The 16,839-nt window shown below is 35.8% G+C and overlaps 2 protein-coding genes across 4 annotated transcripts in view; one reads left to right on the top strand and one right to left on the bottom strand.

The window, feature by feature from the left end:
* SOL1 (carboxypeptidase D) overlaps window positions 1–8,838 on the top strand; it is a 49,053-nt gene extending 40,215 nt beyond the window's left edge. For 2 of the 3 annotated variants that reach the window (XM_010262728.3, XM_010262727.3), the window contains one exon: window positions 1,579–2,009. In XM_010262728.3, coding sequence (XP_010261030.1) covers window positions 1,579–1,862 — 284 coding nt within the window. In that variant the 3' untranslated portion in view covers window positions 1,863–2,009. Of the gene's footprint in view, window positions 1–1,578; window positions 2,010–6,237 lie in introns of those variants that run through there. The other variant, XM_088888994.1, reaches the window with a different exon arrangement.
* On the bottom strand, window positions 3,574–16,828 carry LOC104599967 (tryptophan aminotransferase-related protein 3-like). Its single transcript, XM_010262732.3, has 5 exons — window positions 16,513–16,828; window positions 8,872–9,163; window positions 4,513–4,805; window positions 4,121–4,401; window positions 3,574–4,002 (listed from the first exon to the last, which is right to left on the bottom strand). The coding sequence occupies exons 1-5, from the start codon at window positions 16,794–16,796 to the stop codon at window positions 3,791–3,793; spliced, it is 1,362 nt and encodes a 453-aa protein (XP_010261034.1). The 5' UTR covers window positions 16,797–16,828; the 3' UTR covers window positions 3,574–3,790.
* Window positions 16,829–16,839: the final 11 nt, after the last annotated feature.

Raw genomic sequence — 16,839 nt, 5'->3', positions numbered from 1 at the left:
TTTTTACTTTTTTTTGTTCAATTTCAGCTCTGGAATATGAATGTTTTAACAATGGCAATGGCATTAAATAGAATGGAATGGCGAAATAGGATTCATGTAGCTGGCCCCATATAGTTAGGATAAAGGCTTCGATGAAGACAATGAACTTCTACCTTCTGTTAATCAGAAATTTAAGTGTGACTTTAGGATTGAATAACTACTGTATTAGTTTTTTTTTCTTCCAATATTAGCTGCAGTCTTGCAGATAAGTATTACCTTGTAAATAGGAATAAGAAAAGTTGCAAAAAATAAAATAATAATAATAATAAATTTGTCAAAAAAGAAAAAAAGAAAGTGCCCACACGATGTGAACAAGATGCAAGAGTGTGGTCATAATATGGCAAAGAAAAAAGAAGTGTATAAGTTGTTTCTCAAATCCGTGGCTGTCAAGATATCAATAAAAAAATACATGGCTGTCAAAATTCTTTAATCTAAAATGATTATAGTAGTCAAGATATCAATAAAAGAATACATGGCTGTCAAAATTCTTTAATCTAAAATGATTATAGTAACCACAAGGATGGCTGGCACATCTTTCAGCATCAGAATAAATTCCCTGTTTAACTTGAGAAAATCTTATTCAATGTAATTGGCTGCACTTTGTATAGAAGAAAAAAATAACTGAATCCATTCGGATCATGGTCATATTGCTTTTATAAAAAATAACCCATCTTAACCCTTTTCAGTGATTAAATTCATCTGAGGTTCTGTTTTACCTGACTGTTAGGCTCCATTGACAAGTTTTGATGAATAGTATCCTTTTTTGAATCTGTGAAAATATCAAGAAAAAAGGGAGGATTTATATCCTTACATTAGTAGTGAGGCAGAATGTAGAAATACAGGATCAAGATCATTAACAGATCAGAAATAGTTTTATTAAGTCATATTATGTGACAAGGTACAGCAGATCAAGGGCTACCAGCCCACCCCAGGGCTGTATGACTCAAATAGCTCGAACCTTTGTGCCCCTTTCTAGTTAATTCATCTGCTAGTGTCAGAAGATTTCCTACATGTCTATTTTTCCTTGATCTCTTTCAACTAGTTGCAGTAACGATTGCCATTTAAAGATCAAACATGAGACTGTGCATTCAACTAAGAGCTGATTTTTTGGGCATAAAAGCTTCTGCAAGGTCAATGATACATGGGAGACCCTAGGATAAAGTTCTTATTCAATCGATCATGGAAAATTTTTCTCCTATAAACCCTGTGGAAATGTTTGATCTCTCCATGATTCTGGAATCTAAACCAATGCATTGTGTGATACCCAGACTCTCACTTTGGTCAGTTACCAGGGAACTTCAGTGTTGTTGACAACTTTTATGGCCATGTAATGAACCATGTCCATGGCATCTTTAACTCTTGCCATTATGCTCGGTGCTTCATCTTTTATACATGCCTACTTATGTGAATAGACATTTTTTTGTTGGGTGGGGATGGGAGGCGATTTGATGTGGCTGTACAATTTGTTTGGTTGATATATGTTTGAGGATGGCTTGATAGTTGATATTCTGACATGGATCTAACAATTGTGACTTATAGTTATGGTTTCCATGCCTGGTTACAAATCAAAGACTACACGTATCCTGCTGGAAGAAGAAGCTATGAGTGTGGATTTCATTCTAGATCCTGTAGAAAATCCACAGCTGAGGAAGCAAGTAGGAAGCGCTTGTGACTGCAGCTGTGACGATAAAACCAACTTTGAGCTGGTGAAGTATTTTGGAGTGACTTACTTGGAGATTTCTTTAGTTGTGGCTTTTATCCTGGCATTCCTCTGTTTTCTGTTAAAAAGGAAAATGTCATATAACCTACCAAAACATAGATAATTGTCAGGGCAGAGAAGGGAACTCGCAGTCTTGAGTCTTTTTTATCACTCTAGAAGATTAAATATTGTATATCTCTAACAACTTTCCTCAGGATTGTACAAACTCTATCTCTAACATAAGCAGTGTTACAAGCATCTTTAGCTCTCATTCTCTGACTTCTAACCAATTATTCTGTTTTCATCATTGTTGAGGCAGGCATAAAACTTGCAGTGATCAAGGCGCCCTTTTCCCCAAAAGAAATTTCTTCTTCTTTCCTCCCCAATCTGATTGATTGGTTTTCCTTTTTCATTTAGGCTATGTTTGGTTTGAAGGAAAAGGTAGGGAAACCTATACAAGGTTTGTAAAGGTTTCCCTACCTTTCCCTACTTTTTCCTTCAAACCAAACAGTCTTAGTATCTTGAAATGTCAAGTTCCAAATAATCCATAGTACCAAACCTTATAACTACGAGCAATTAGACTATTGCTCTGCCTTTATTATTATCAAAATGTTAATTAGGTAGCTACCAGGAAGCTATAAACAAGGTTTTTTTTTTCTGGAAAAAGGTAAGGTAATTTTATTAGAGCCAGAAAGCCAAATACAAAGAGATCTCAAAAATCTTAACACACCCAGAAGATCACAAAGCGTCAGACACCACAAGGAAATAGATAGTAAAACATTACAACTAGGCTGCTGGGAATGACCCGTGGTCGCCGCCACCTAAGAACTTAAATCTCCCCACGGCAGCATTAATCAAATTCCTCAGTCTGCAATTGAACAGCTCAGCTCTCTCATGTTGTTTGGACATACACAGGTCAGATTTGCAGATTTAATCAAGTGAAGCCAGATCTCATACACCTTTGAGCAGTGAATGAACAGATAATCTAAACATTCACCACCGATTACAGAAAGGGCAGGCTTGGTCTTGAACTTACATCCCTCTTCTACTCAAACTGCCTTTGGTTAAAGTTAAACCCTTTCCAATAGCTACAGTCCAAAGAAATATGTAAATCTTTGAGGGAATTGTACTTATCCAGATCGAGTTAGCATTTGGTTTATTAGGTTAAAAAACTGAACCAAATAAACTGAAATCTAACGAAGGCAATACCAAATATATATATACAAGGTTAATTCGTTTCTTTTTTTTTTTTTTTTTGGTTAACCAAGTTATCAAATTTGAAAACCAAAACCAATAATCAAAATACCTTAAAACCGAAATAAACGAATTGATCGATCAATTAATTCCGAAGGCCTGAACAGTTAAGAAAAGGTTCTTGGACATCGTCCCTCCCCCTTCTGATGCTTTGATTGCTAAGCAGATGCAACAACTCTAAAACAGAATCAGTAATCTCCCAATCTTGTGGATTTCTCCTTAGGCTAGGGGACCAAACCTCTACCTCATTCTGCTACTCATAAGAATTGGCAACCAAACATATTTCCAGAAACACAAGCTGCCCCATCACCTCCTTAACTCCCTTGAAGTTGATGCCTTGCTGAAAAGCATTATAGTTTTGCAAAATGCCTTTCCACACAGACTGGCATAGGAGGGAAGTGTATAAACAAGCTTTATAAATGATGTGTTGTGTGACCAACACTAAATTCTTTTAATACCCACAAACTAGTTATTACTCTAGACACAAAAATCTGAACTTTATGTTATGGACCATTGAAACAAGGGAAACATTCATGGAGTAGGACATGGAGATAAAATATATCATTGACATTGCACATGCATTTGTATATAATCAACGGATCATTGATTACAGATCAAACGTGTATTACAGATGCATAATCAACAGACCTTGCATTTGTACATAATCAACACTATATTCTTTCAATACCCAATTCATAATCAAACATGTATTACAGATGCATATTTGATGTTAAGCAAGATGGTGTGATCAGCTTATAATAAACAGACCATTGATTATAGATCACAGTCATTCTTCAATTAAATGCTTCTTGGACCATCCTCCTCGGAAACTAAGCTCTCTATTCGCTGCATTAATAAGTCGAAATCATCTTGGCTCTTGAGCAAGCTGAGGCGTACATAGCGGCTATCTGCACCAAACACAGCCCCTGCGCGGCCAATAATACCAGCAGCTTTGAGGACTGCATAGCAGTCTTTGTCTTCTTCATTTTCACACTTCAACCATGCATAAGCTGCCATGAACACATACAACTTATAATGTTTTTTTCTTTTACTTTTTTAATCCACAGACGCACCAGAAACGAGTCTATACAAAATGTCAACAGTAGCTAAACGCTGAATGAAACTCACCTGGAGAAGGCCCGGTGATTTTCTGAAAATAAGTACAGTATCGAGGTGCGAGTTTCGGGACAGAGAAACGTTTTGATGCTGAAACCCTCTTGCTTAATTTCTCCCAGCGTTCCCTAATTGTTTTGTATCCGAATTCAAATAGTTCTTTTCCTCCATCTTTTTGAATGGCCTTGAGAAGCTTCAAAGCCCTGAGCTGAGTATCATGAGAAACACCTATTGAATTAAGGGTTACATAAGTTATCATTCTCTCGTACACACGTTCATCCTTTATCAGAGCCCACCTGCAAAAGATCAAGCCATGTGATTTTCTAAGAGTAGCACTGATTGTTACAGTAAGAAGCTACAACCACCGCATGCAATATATGGGCAGGGTGATGATAGATTTGTAGTACCCAAATCTGCTGCCAGCATGACCAGTAATCTTAGAGATCGTGAAGATCATCAGGTCTTCATTTGCAGGGGCTGGTATTGCTGTATAATGAGGCCAGTAATAGGCGTGATCGTGAACTGTCTTGACATTTGGGCCTGAAAGAACTGGCTCCCTTAGCTTGCAATCTGGGTTGTTTGGTGAAGTTACAAATTCTATTACATTTGTGGAGGGATTTGAAACGTTCTTCCACTGGGCGCTATCTCCTTGCCATTTGGAGTTCAAAGAGTTGAAAAGATTAGTCTGTGTTTCATACACCTGTGATTTTTATTCAAATAGATAGCAAATCAGTGTTCTACATCAGTTCAGGTAAGAGACCTCTCACCACAGGCCTCCTCTCAATTCTTATACAATGCACCTAATTAAATTTGACAAAGAATATTAAAAATCATAATTAATTCTTATTTAATCATCTAAATTCAAATTTAAATTTGACAAAGAATAACCTAAATTATTCTCTATACGTTACACCATATTCACCTAATTAATCCTTCCTAATTAACCACTTAATTAATTACCATTAGTTTCACTTTAATCCATCTTATTTAATCACCTAAATTCAAATTTAAATTTGACAAAAAAAACTAATTCCCACCACCTAAATTTGGAAGTCTTTATAGTCTTTTAGGTCTCACTCACTTCCTTTGTCTTTTCAAGAGCCCCATTCTCTCTCTCCATCTCTCTAGGGTGCAATGGATCGTATCCGCTCCGAAGTCCAACCCTATATTTGCAGATTTGGTGGGAATTAGATATATAGATCGGATCGGATAATAGGATCTGATAAAAAAACATATTGAATTTGAATCACCCCCTATCTGATCCTAGAAGATTTAATCTGATATATATATGTGTGTGTGTGTTATTTATTTATTTATATAAATATAATACATACACATATATATATATATATATGTTATTTGTTTATTTATAAATATATTATTTATATTGCATTTTTGTAAATTTGTTATATTATTTATTTTTTATTAAAAACACGTATATATATGATCAAAATAGTTGGAAAGATATTTGTATTTTTTGTTTTTATTTATTTCAATTGTTATATTTATTTTTCTTTTAATAATTTATTTATTTAAAAAAACAAATCAGATTGAATCAAATCCGAAGATCCAATTGCTTCATCGGATTTAAATTCAAATCCATGTTTATGAGGTTGGACCGGATCTGCAATTAATAATATCGGATTGGATTCAAATATACCCTGATTCGAATCCGATTCAACCCATTTGCATCCATACCTCTCTCTTCTTTTTTAACCTTTTGAATATTATAATTTTTTATCTACTATTCCGTCTATTAGTATCAATGCTTTATTTATTTATTTTTTTCTATTTCAATGGAAATGGTGACTACTCTCTTATTAGCTCAAAGTAATTATTGCTACATGGAACTTGCTAGGTAATTGCTAGAGATTACCATATATCAACCATCACAATAAGTTTTGTATCTTTTTTTTCTTCATGGAGTCATTGGCTACCCTTTATTGTTTCAAAGTGATCTTATAAAACTGGTTACTTTCCCCCTTTTCCTTTTAGTTTTTCCCTTAATTCTTTCCTTATTGTTAAAAATTAGGACAAGTTATTCATTTCCAAAGGAACCTATTTTAATATAATAGAAACTTGTCTCTTAACATAGCTTTCTCTTTCTACCTATTAATGTTTTTTTTTTGTAGGGATCTATTTTCCTTTATCACCCTGTTTGTAATTGGAGGTTCTATTGATCTTTCAAGAGGCAGCCAATGCACTAATTTCTTCATTGTGGTCTAATCCAATTTTCTACAAGGAGGTCTACACTGATCCATGCACCGGTGTGGTGTTTTTAGTTTTTGTGATAATATTGTTCATTTAATGATAATTTATTTGATATCCCTAATTTAATTTATTTTATGGGGATGGTTTTTATAGGGGGTGGGCATAAATACATTTGAAAAACCAATAAAATAATTTTCAAGGGGACCGAACTCTAAAAAAACATTTATTTAAATATTTCATTTATTAATGTAAATATAATAAGTTTGATTTGATTTCATTTGTTAACTCTTTCATTTTTTCTCCCTTTCGTGCATCGCATGAGCTTTTCGCTAGTTTACAAATAAGACAATTCTTAAATCTCTCTCTCTCTCCCATAACCTTAATAGTCAATGTTTGTAACATCTTCCCTCCCCATTAAATCTTTGTTTTCCTCTTAAATATCTCTTAGTACCTTTTGACTATCTCTAATAAAGTATAGTATAAATTAGATGGGTCGGGTTAGGTGATGGGTCAACCTAAATATGAACCTTAGCTTGGACCCAAATTAATGTCAAAAACCCACCCCAAATTTGCCCACTAATACATGGGGTGAACCAATTAGGGAAGTCAATGGGTCGGATTTGGCATGGGTTTGCCTCAACCCTAACCTGACCCTATAGTGCCTCAACTTGACCCCGACCCGCCTTATAATACATAATTTCTGAATCGGACCCGACCTTATAGGGTCTAACCTGATACCAACCCAACCTAACCCGTAGCATTTCAATTGTATTTTTTAACACGTTTTTGAAGACCTAAAATCCATTAATTTAAGTGAAGAAATTGTTTTATAAAATCTAAGATGTCACTTTTCCCATTTAAAAAAAAAAAAAAGAGAAAAAAATCAAAACCAACATGTAAATAAATCTTATACTTTAAAGCTATAGAGTTAGAAATCAAAAAGTTACAAGAATACTTTGTATATATGCAGAGTATCATAACTCGGTGGGGCGGGTTAGCCAAAACCTGAACCCGACTCGAGTTGAATAATCAAAACTCTAACCCGACCCTAAAGCCAAATATATTGACCCTAACCCAACCCTATTGGGTTGGATCAAGCCAGGTTCACCATTTAACCCGACCCATTGACATCCTTAGAACCAATCTAAACAAATCATTGCTCATTTCCTTGGGTTATCAGGTTTTTCTTCTGTTTTGCTCATTAGGTTCAGGTTTTTTCCTTTGTTTTTATTAATTTAATTTAACGTAGATTTGATTCATGAATTGTTCTAATCTGAAAAATAGAAATATATAAAATACTTTCATGAATCACTATTATTTCATTTATCTCCCTTAAAAAGTATATTTTTTTATTTTTAAACAACATCTCGTGCGATACAGGTCACCGCTAGTTTATGTCAATACCATGGTTTTTAAAAACGAACCAGTCAGGGGTCCGGTTACCGGTTCAAACGGTCTGACCGTTTGACCCAAACGGTCGGCCCGTTTTGACAAAAAAATAAAAAATTTAAAAAATTGGAAAACAATCAAAACCGTTCGAACGGTTAACCGGCTGATTCAGCGGTTTGCTGACCAAAATCAACAATTTTGGGGGAAAAAATGGTTTTGGAAGAAAACGGAACCGATCAAGTGACCGGTTCCCGGTTTTTCTGATCCAACCATCCGGTCCAGTCCAGTTTTAAAAACAGTGGTCAATACAGAGAAAAGAGAGAGGCCTAGAGTCTCCTCACCTCAATGCTCTCCTCCTCCTATTTCTCTAATATTATTTTCTCTAATAAAATCATCTTTAAAACTAATTCTCTCTCCTATTTTTTTTAATGGGCTACACAACTATAGTATACAGGAGAAAGCTCATCCCATATACATAACCATCCGCACATTGAAAAGTGGGATTTGATATCAAATCTCCACTACAACAAACCAAGGACCCTACCAATAAACCCAATTTCACTCTTTCTAATAAGGCAGCTCAGATATAAAGTAGATAGGTTAAGTCAGGTTAGGGGATTTTGGCCTGCACCCAGATTCTGATTTCCTGCACACAACTCTGTAGCCACAATACACTGCAGCTACATTGTCCTGCATTGCCCTACATTGTCAATCCAAACCTAAATTAGTAATTATAATACAAAAATAAATAAATAAATAAACTTCTATTCAACCCCATGCCTCATGCCTAGGTTTATTTTAATGTTTTTGAAACCGTTATTAACCCGAATGTTCGGATTATTTTGTCCCAAAAATTGTTCAAGCAACTGATTCCGTTTCATCCTAAACCTGGTCTTTAATATAAAATGTTAATTTAGTCAGTGACCTATTAATCCGGACAGTTGAACCGTTTACCTGTTTGACCTAATAAATAATTTTTTATCGTTTTTCCATTTCAATTTTTTTTTTTTTAAATTATAACAGACCATTCATACAAACCCAACAGTCGAACCGCTAACTAAAAACCGATAGCCAAAACAATTCCAGTTTCAGGTCGGTTTTTAAAACATTGATTTATTTGACAATGAAAACATAGATTGAAAGTTGAGGCTGGGTGTAGGACAAACCGAGTAAAAAGGAAAAGCTGTGACGACGCTAGCAGGCGAGGGTGAAGCATCCCTGGAGAGGGCATTAACTGCTGCGTAGAGGAGTTGTGTGGAGCCTGTGCCGAAAACCATGAATCTTCCGGTCGTGTTTGCATTCCCAACCACTGCATGCAGCTGAAGAATTTGCTTCTGGAGCTCTGTTGAGATGGTAGAATCATTGTAGCGATAACTCATTCGATGATACCCTGCCACCAGAATTGCACTACTTGCTGCATGTCGCATCCAATATGGCTCCAAGAACAGTGGATCCCCACTACACACATTACACAACAAAAGAAAAAAACGAAATTCATTGTGGCACATACACTACGCCAGCTTTCAAATGAAAATTTTTCAATCTCAGACAAAACAATACTACTGGTCGTGGGTCGTAAGAAAGTTCTGCTAAGCACATGGAGATGTTCTCTCCTAATGCTGTGTTTGATTGCAGTGTAAATTCATTTTCACTAATACAAAATTATAGTAGTGCAAATGATTTATATGCAAATTTTGATTTATTTTTGTTCCAAATTTTATCTTACTTTGATTTTGATTACAGTATAAATGAAGTAAATTAAGACCCAGAACAGAATAAAGCAAAATTTAAAACAAAACTAAACTGAAATTTACACTTTTGATTTGCACTCCTATACATTTGTATTAATACAAATAACATTGCATTGCAACCAAACACAGCATAAAGTTCAAACATTATGGCATAGATTTTCCAAGTAGTTGTATCCATCACTTTATCCATCCTTTGCAGGAAAAAAAAAAGGCAAAACAAGTTAATAAAATGGGCAAAATGGAGGGGTGTCTCCAGAGTCTTATGTTATTTGTGAATAAAGGAATTTTTTTTATAAAATCACTTTAAGGCTTCATATTGTATGGAATAGCATATTTGTAAAAGAATGTGGCAAAGCAGATACATGTATGATTAGATGAATGAATGGTATAACAAGAAAGGATAGGGTAATAGCTGAAGTCATATAAAGAAAGCCAGAAGTAGCTCTAATAGATAATAAAATGAGAGAATTACATTTTATTAAATTTACATGTTAAAATATGATATAATTTACATATCATATATAATGTCAAAATATTTATCCATAAGGCTTTAAACTTTTTTATGGCTAAAAGATGGGTTGTAAATACATTGGATTTGGATTTGATTGGATGCAATCAAATTCGGATTTAATCCAACTTTGCTTCGTTTTTTAAAATAACAAAAAATTAAAAATCAATTATTTTTAACTTATATATAATAAATTAATAATATGAAATATTAAATTTATTGTATATATGCATATATATATATAATTTGTGTTTATATTAAAATTAATATATATTATTATATAACCGGATTTAGATTGTAATCAGATCGAATGCAATTAAATTTACATCCGCGATCCGACACAATTGTTAATCAACTGAGAAATATAAAATCCAAATATGATTGGATCATGTAAATAGAGCATCCGAATTTGAGATAATAAGATCGATTTCAGACTCTTTGAGTCAAAGGCTCAGCTTGCATTTTGTATTGTTAAACCTGTATGTATTTGGATTGTACATATTTGTATTTAGTTTTTACACTCCTTTCAAATTGTTAAATCTTACCTAGCTATTACAAATAACTCTTTAATCATTTCTGCTAAATCCTTAGTTGCAATTAGATCCCTTTTCTTAGAATCCTTTAATAAGAGACACAAAAACGTCAAAGATATCTATGCGGTTGCTTTTGACCAAGATGTTTATTTTCCAAATTTTTTTATATATGAATCACCACTTGTCAATCCAAACCCTTTCAATCTTTTTTCTGAGTTTGATTTATTTTCCAAATTTTCCCTTGATATCAATTATTCAAAGGTAAAGCTTTAATTTTAAATTCTCAATTTTTTTTGTTGTTTATAAAGTTTTTTTTTTTTGTAAAAGATAACACCAATAGTAATTGCATGAGTATTTTAGACATTTTTGTGCCTCTTGTTAGAGGATTCTAACAGAAGATTTGCAACTGTGTGCGATTACCAAGTTTTATAGGAAATTTCAGCAATAATCAAAAACTTCAAAAGAAATTTCAGCGAAGCTGAAAAACTTCAACAAAGATTTCAGCAACTTACCCTTAATAATATTATTTTAATAGTTAATATCTTAGAATTTGGATCATGTAGACGCACAAGATAGCACATTGAATAAGCAGAATAAATTTTGTGGCACTTGTCCTGTTGCCCATAAAATACCCTTAGGCCTCAGCCCACCCTTTAAATAATTTAAACAAAAAATATTTATTAAGTACTTATATCTGATTCTTTGCTCACTTCAGCATAGACATACGTTTGATTTGGAGCCCATCCATTTGATGCACGAGTCATTGACTCGATTGTTAGAACTTAGAATAGCACTGTCGTTTATGCTTGGTTTGAACTAAAATGTAGGAAAAGGAAGGGAAATTTTTACAAATCTTCTATTGGTTTTCCTGTCTTTCCCTTCCTTCCCTTACCTTTTCATTCAAACCAAACATAGCTTGGGGATGTCAACAGGTTAAGACTTGGTATGGGTTTGGCTAAATCCAAACCAATATGAACCTGACCCCATCCGACTAAAAGAAGAAGGGGTACCAAACCAGAGTCCGGATCTGCTCCTTCACAAAGCACACCTCACACCTAGGGGTGTCAATTGGACTAGATTTGGTCCAATCCGATCCAGTCCAATGTGAGTCCATTACAAATGGACCAAGTTTAATCCAATCCAATAAATATTTTGGATCATTTTGGACCGGTCCAATTCAATGTCTGGACCGTCCAATCTGTTCAAATTCGTTTTGATTTAGATTGGTTTGAACCCAATTTCGATCTATTGGCACTTATATTCTTATCTTATATCAATGGATCAGATATTGGCTTAATTAGGGCTGTTCATAACAAGACCCAAACCGACCAACCTGAGTTGGCCAATTTTTCTTCAGCATCGATCGGTTTCGGGTTACAAAAAAACATAAACCGATGGTTCGATTCGGTTTCGGTTTTCACGACTTAGATATATATATATAGATATTATATATATATGATATATTTCAGTTTTACTATATATATATATTTCAGAAATATACATATTATATATAAAATTTCTAATATATAAAATATCAATTTTAATCCATCAAATAATTTTTAATTTCCAGGCATCCAGCCTTTGCTTTCTTAGACTTGAATCCTTTACCGTTCACACCGAAAGAATCATTCACAAACCGACCCAAATCGATTCAAACCGACCAGGTCGGTTTTACTTAGTACTGGATCGATTTCGATTTTATTTCTAGGTAAACCGACCATATCGGGTCGGTTGAAAAAACGCCAGTAAACCGATCCAACCCGACCCGTGAACAGCCGTAGGCTTAATCCAACCCAATCCAATATAAATTTATTATGGACAGATCAGGTCCAATTCAATCTAATAAATATTTTGGATCGGATTGATCCAATCCAATGTCTTGTTGGTCCGTTCAAATTGATTTTGGACTGCATGAGGTCCAATCCAAAACTGGTTCATTGACACCCTTACTCACACCGACCTTACAGCACATCGGGAACATCTCCCGATTTAGGGGAGACCGGGTCTGCTCCTCACACCTAGCGCCTCTCACACGCACATTCTATCATGCATTGGGAACATCTACCATACTTATTGGTTATTATTCATGGGAGATGTTCCAAATGCATAGTGGATGTACCTGTGAGGCGCCTATTTGTGAGGAGCATATCCTGTCACGATTCAAGGTGGGTGTGTGTGAGGCGCGCTCAGTGAGGAGCAGATCCCAATTCCCGCCCCGCCTCATGTAAAGCATGCCTACATCCCCAATTGATATTATATGTGCTAATGTATTCAAGGCTGCAGCGTCAACAGATCGGGTCAGTATGGGTTCACCCCAAACCGAATCTGTTCCAAAGCCCCGATTAAGACTGACCCGACCCCAACCCCAAGCCAATTACCACCTAATCCGACCCACTGGCATGATGACATCCCAACTCCTGTAATGGAGCACCTAGAACCTTGCACAGTTGCACGCTATGAAATCCCAGACTATACCGAGAGAGAGAGAAAGAGAGGGAAGGTGTTACCCATCAGCATGTGCAGGACAACCAGGTAAGACTTGTGACTTGTGAGCAATCCGGCCCTTTGTAGCACTGATTGCACTGACAGACAGTCTTTCCTTGAGAGATGAAACTCTCTAAGAAGACCTTCCCGTGACCAGAGCAAGAAACAGAAGCGATGGCTTCGGCTTCCCTTGCTGCTTCTCTGCTCCAAGTAAGCTCCGTCTCCTCACGACAGAAAAGGAGACCAAGGAATAATAAATTCAAAGAGGATGGAAGAAGACAAGCACAGTACATACTTTAAGCCATGGATTTTATCCATGATTTTCAGAGAGATTGAGAGAATCACAGAGAAGATTAATGAATAGCAAGACCTGCAGATCCCGACTGCCGACGCAACCAACCGAGAAACCTATTATCATATATGTTTCTTTCTGCCGATGACCCATCCCATCCAGTAGGTGAGATTATCACTCGGCATCGGAGGCGTCAGGCGTGTGACTGGGGCCTGGGGGTCAAATACGCATAAACTCGGGAGGAAGATGTTCCCGATGTACGGCTGAGACGTGTTGTGTGAGTGAGCTGATCGGGACTCCTCTTTTTCTAGTTTCTACATTCTACGGTTCTACCAAGAACAATAGAATCTGATTCTGTGCCATATAAAAAATGAATATGATTCGATTGGCCTGAGCGGCAGAGTGGGACTATAGGTTTGGAAGGTATCGGCCTTTCAGAAAAAAATAAAAAATAACATGAACATGATACCCTCTCAGAAAAACAAAAAGGCCATGAAGAAGAAAATGATGATATGCCCGTGAGAATGGACAATAGGTTTGGACACCTATTCCTAATGGCATTTTCTCTTGTGCTTCGTTCTGCAAAGTCTTAAATCAGTCCACCAGTCCTACCATTCCCCCTTTCCATGTTGGTGAGGTTTGGTGTAGAGCTATACCCCCTAAGGTTGGTAGTTTTTGTTGGGAAGCCTATCTAGAAAGAATCAACACTGGTGATCTACTTCAAAAGAAGAGACCCAATACTTGCTTGTCACCTCAGTGGTGTGTTCTGTGTAAAGCAGATGGGGAGACTGGTTTTCACCTACTGGTGTCTTACCACTTCACGAGGTCAATTTGGGATTGGGTTTTCTCCTTATTTGGATGCATCTAGAATCTCCCATCAGACTTGCAAGGCTTTTTCTCCCCTTCCTTTTTCAGGTGGCGGATAAAAAGGGGAAGGACAATGTGGAGAGGACTAAGGGCTGCAGTATGTTGGACATTGTGGGAAGAAAGAAACTCTAGGATATTCTCAAAAACTCAGAGAGAAACAGTAGATCTGAGGGCTATCATACATATTAGGGCGGTACAGTGGCCGAAATATTAACCATTCAAACATTAACAAGAAATGAACAGTCTCAAATCTTTTTCTCTTTTATTCAAGAAAGTTGGGGTCAATTGATATGTTGGTGACCCCAACTTTCTTAAACAGAAAAGGTAAGGATTTAGAACTGTTCATTTTTTATCAACGTATGAATGATTAATAAAAAAGAAAATTAGATGATACTTGAAGGATATTTTTATCTTTTTAAATGTCATATAATATATCTAAAGATGATGACTGATTAAGATGGGTACTAACTCTTTTTTTTTAAAAAAAAAAAAAAATCAAATATGGACCCAACAATGACATCCCACACAAAAAATCAGTCAGTTCGGTGAGCAGTAGACATCACCATGCCTTCTTTATCAGAAAAGAAAAAGAGATAAGAATAAACAATTAATAGAGACCAATACATACTTTGCCATGCTTTTTGTCAATGGTTGCATAGTTCTCCAAATGCATGCGTACGTGGCTCTGGCATTTTAGTGCTACGGGCTAGTGCAGGTATACGACACTCAATGTTTTTTTTTTTGTTTATTTATTTTGGAATCTTAAAAAAAGAATATGTTCTTAAATTCTTAATTTTGTTTTCAAAGGTAAACCCAAAAGTTGGTTTTATTTCAATATAGTATTGACTTTTAAAATAAAATCAAATATTCCAATATAGAAATTATATGATTTACGTTATATGGTAAAACGAAATTTTAGATTGTAATAAAGGAAATGCAATAAAAACTGGGGTTTTTTACCGTTCAGTCCACCCATAGGTGGAACTACTACTAGACTATGAGTGGACTGAATCCTGACCATAGATTGATGTTAAATTCACGGGCAGGATGTGGTTTATAAGGAGCTACTAGTAGACTAGGAAAGGGCTGCAAATTCAATTTCTGAAGGGAATTACAGTCCAAAAATCCCTGAAAACTGTGAGGGCAGTTCTCTCTTATCAAAATTTAAATTGTCGCACTTTAAAATTCAGGGACCAAAGTGACACTAGACCCAAATTACAGGATCCCTAAAAAAATGAAAGGATAAAATTACAGATATTCACCCTGCACGATGCACTTAGGTGTTGTAATAGTCACCCCTGGCTTTTTTTTCTTTTTGACAGAGATACTTTTGAAGCTTTTAAAAGGTTGGAAGAATTAAAATTTTAGAAATATTGTGAGACAAAGAATTTGTTGAAATAAAGTTGAAAGAAATACGTGAGAATTAAAATTTTATAAAAACTGAATTGAAAAGGCAAATGGTCTCAAAATTCGGGGTAGATTGGAAATTTAGAAATGCTTAAAGCAACACTCTATGAAGGTACTGAGAAAATGCTGACAGTAGGGTCAAGGTGCTGGGAAGAGAAATCATCTATTCCACTTGGAGTAATAATGGGCTAAAACTATTAAGTTATGGTCTTTGATGCAATGATATGGCCTCGCTTTATTCAATCCTCACAAAATTGTCCTCACATCATTTTAAGTCATCGCCAATTATGCATCAAGAACATTTTCATAATTGTATCTTTTTATTCATAGGAAAATGTTCCTAACATACCGTAAAAAAAAAAATCATAAAAAGGGCTGTAAAAACGGTGTAAATACCAATTGTGAGTGCCAAATCCGAATTCTTTTAGACAAAATGGGATCTCCTGCCTATAAGAAATCTGTCTGTGTCTATTCATTCGGAGTCCTTTTAACCCGGCCTTATTCGGTTATTCCACAGAGTATATATTTTTGAACAAGTGCTGGCATCCAAACGCTCAAGAGAGTAGTCTTTGTGCAAAACAAAATTTGTGGGGTTGGGCACCACCACCGGGTAAAGGGTGGCTGTTTTTAAAAAGGTACAGGGTGACTGTTTGTAATTTACAATATTTAGTTTGGGAAAGACTATTTTTACCTTTCTGGTAAAGGTACCGGAAAAACTTGCAACCATTCAACCGTACGTTATCATGGGAGTGGTAACCAAAATTCATGAGGGGAGGGCTCGGTTGGTCCTCCGGTATCATACGTCACCGGCCGATCGAGATAGAGCAAGAATTAGTGGGTCGAGTTACAGGTTCCAAGAAGAAAGTTTTCCTCGGTTGGGAACTAAGTATACTTCTGTTCTTAAGATATGAACATGATTCTCATTAGATCAGAGAGAGAGAGAGAGGGGGGGGAAGGGATTTTACCTATCAACGTCTGCAGGACAGCCGGGAGAGAAATCTGAACAATCAGGGCCTTCATAACAGGTGTGGCACAAGCAAACAGGTTTTCCTTGAGAAACCAAGCCGTCTAAGTAGGCCCTGCCATGGCCAGAACAAGAAAGAGAAGCGATGGCTTCGGCTTCCCTGGCCGCTTCTCTGCTCCAAGTAAGCCTTGGCTCTTGAGGACGAAGAAGGAAACTGAGGAACAAAATATTAAAAAAGATTGAAGAAGACAAGCACAGAGCATACTTCCAGCCAAGTTTAGCCATGAATTGACTTAAGAATGAGAGAGAGCCTTTTTATATACTATCA

Source organism: Nelumbo nucifera, chromosome 5, assembly GCF_055504915.1.
Source record: "Nelumbo nucifera cultivar China Antique chromosome 5, China Antique-T2T, whole genome shotgun sequence".
Taxonomy (NCBI): Eukaryota; Viridiplantae; Streptophyta; class Magnoliopsida; order Proteales; family Nelumbonaceae; genus Nelumbo; species Nelumbo nucifera.
This window is presented reverse-complemented; position numbering and strand designations above follow the sequence as displayed.

Coding starts and splice junctions, on each gene's coding strand:
- LOC104599967 (XM_010262732.3), bottom strand. CDS start 16,796: ATGGCTAAACTTGGCTGGAAGTATGCTCTGTGCTTGTCTTCTTCAATC. Junction 4,402..4,512: donor CATGCTGGCAGCAGATTTGG/GTACTACAAATC, acceptor GATCTTTTGCAG/GTGGGCTCTGATAAAGGATG. Junction 4,003..4,120: donor AATCACCGGGCCTTCTCCAG/GTGAGTTTCATT, acceptor TGTTCATGGCAG/CTTATGCATGGTTGAAGTGT.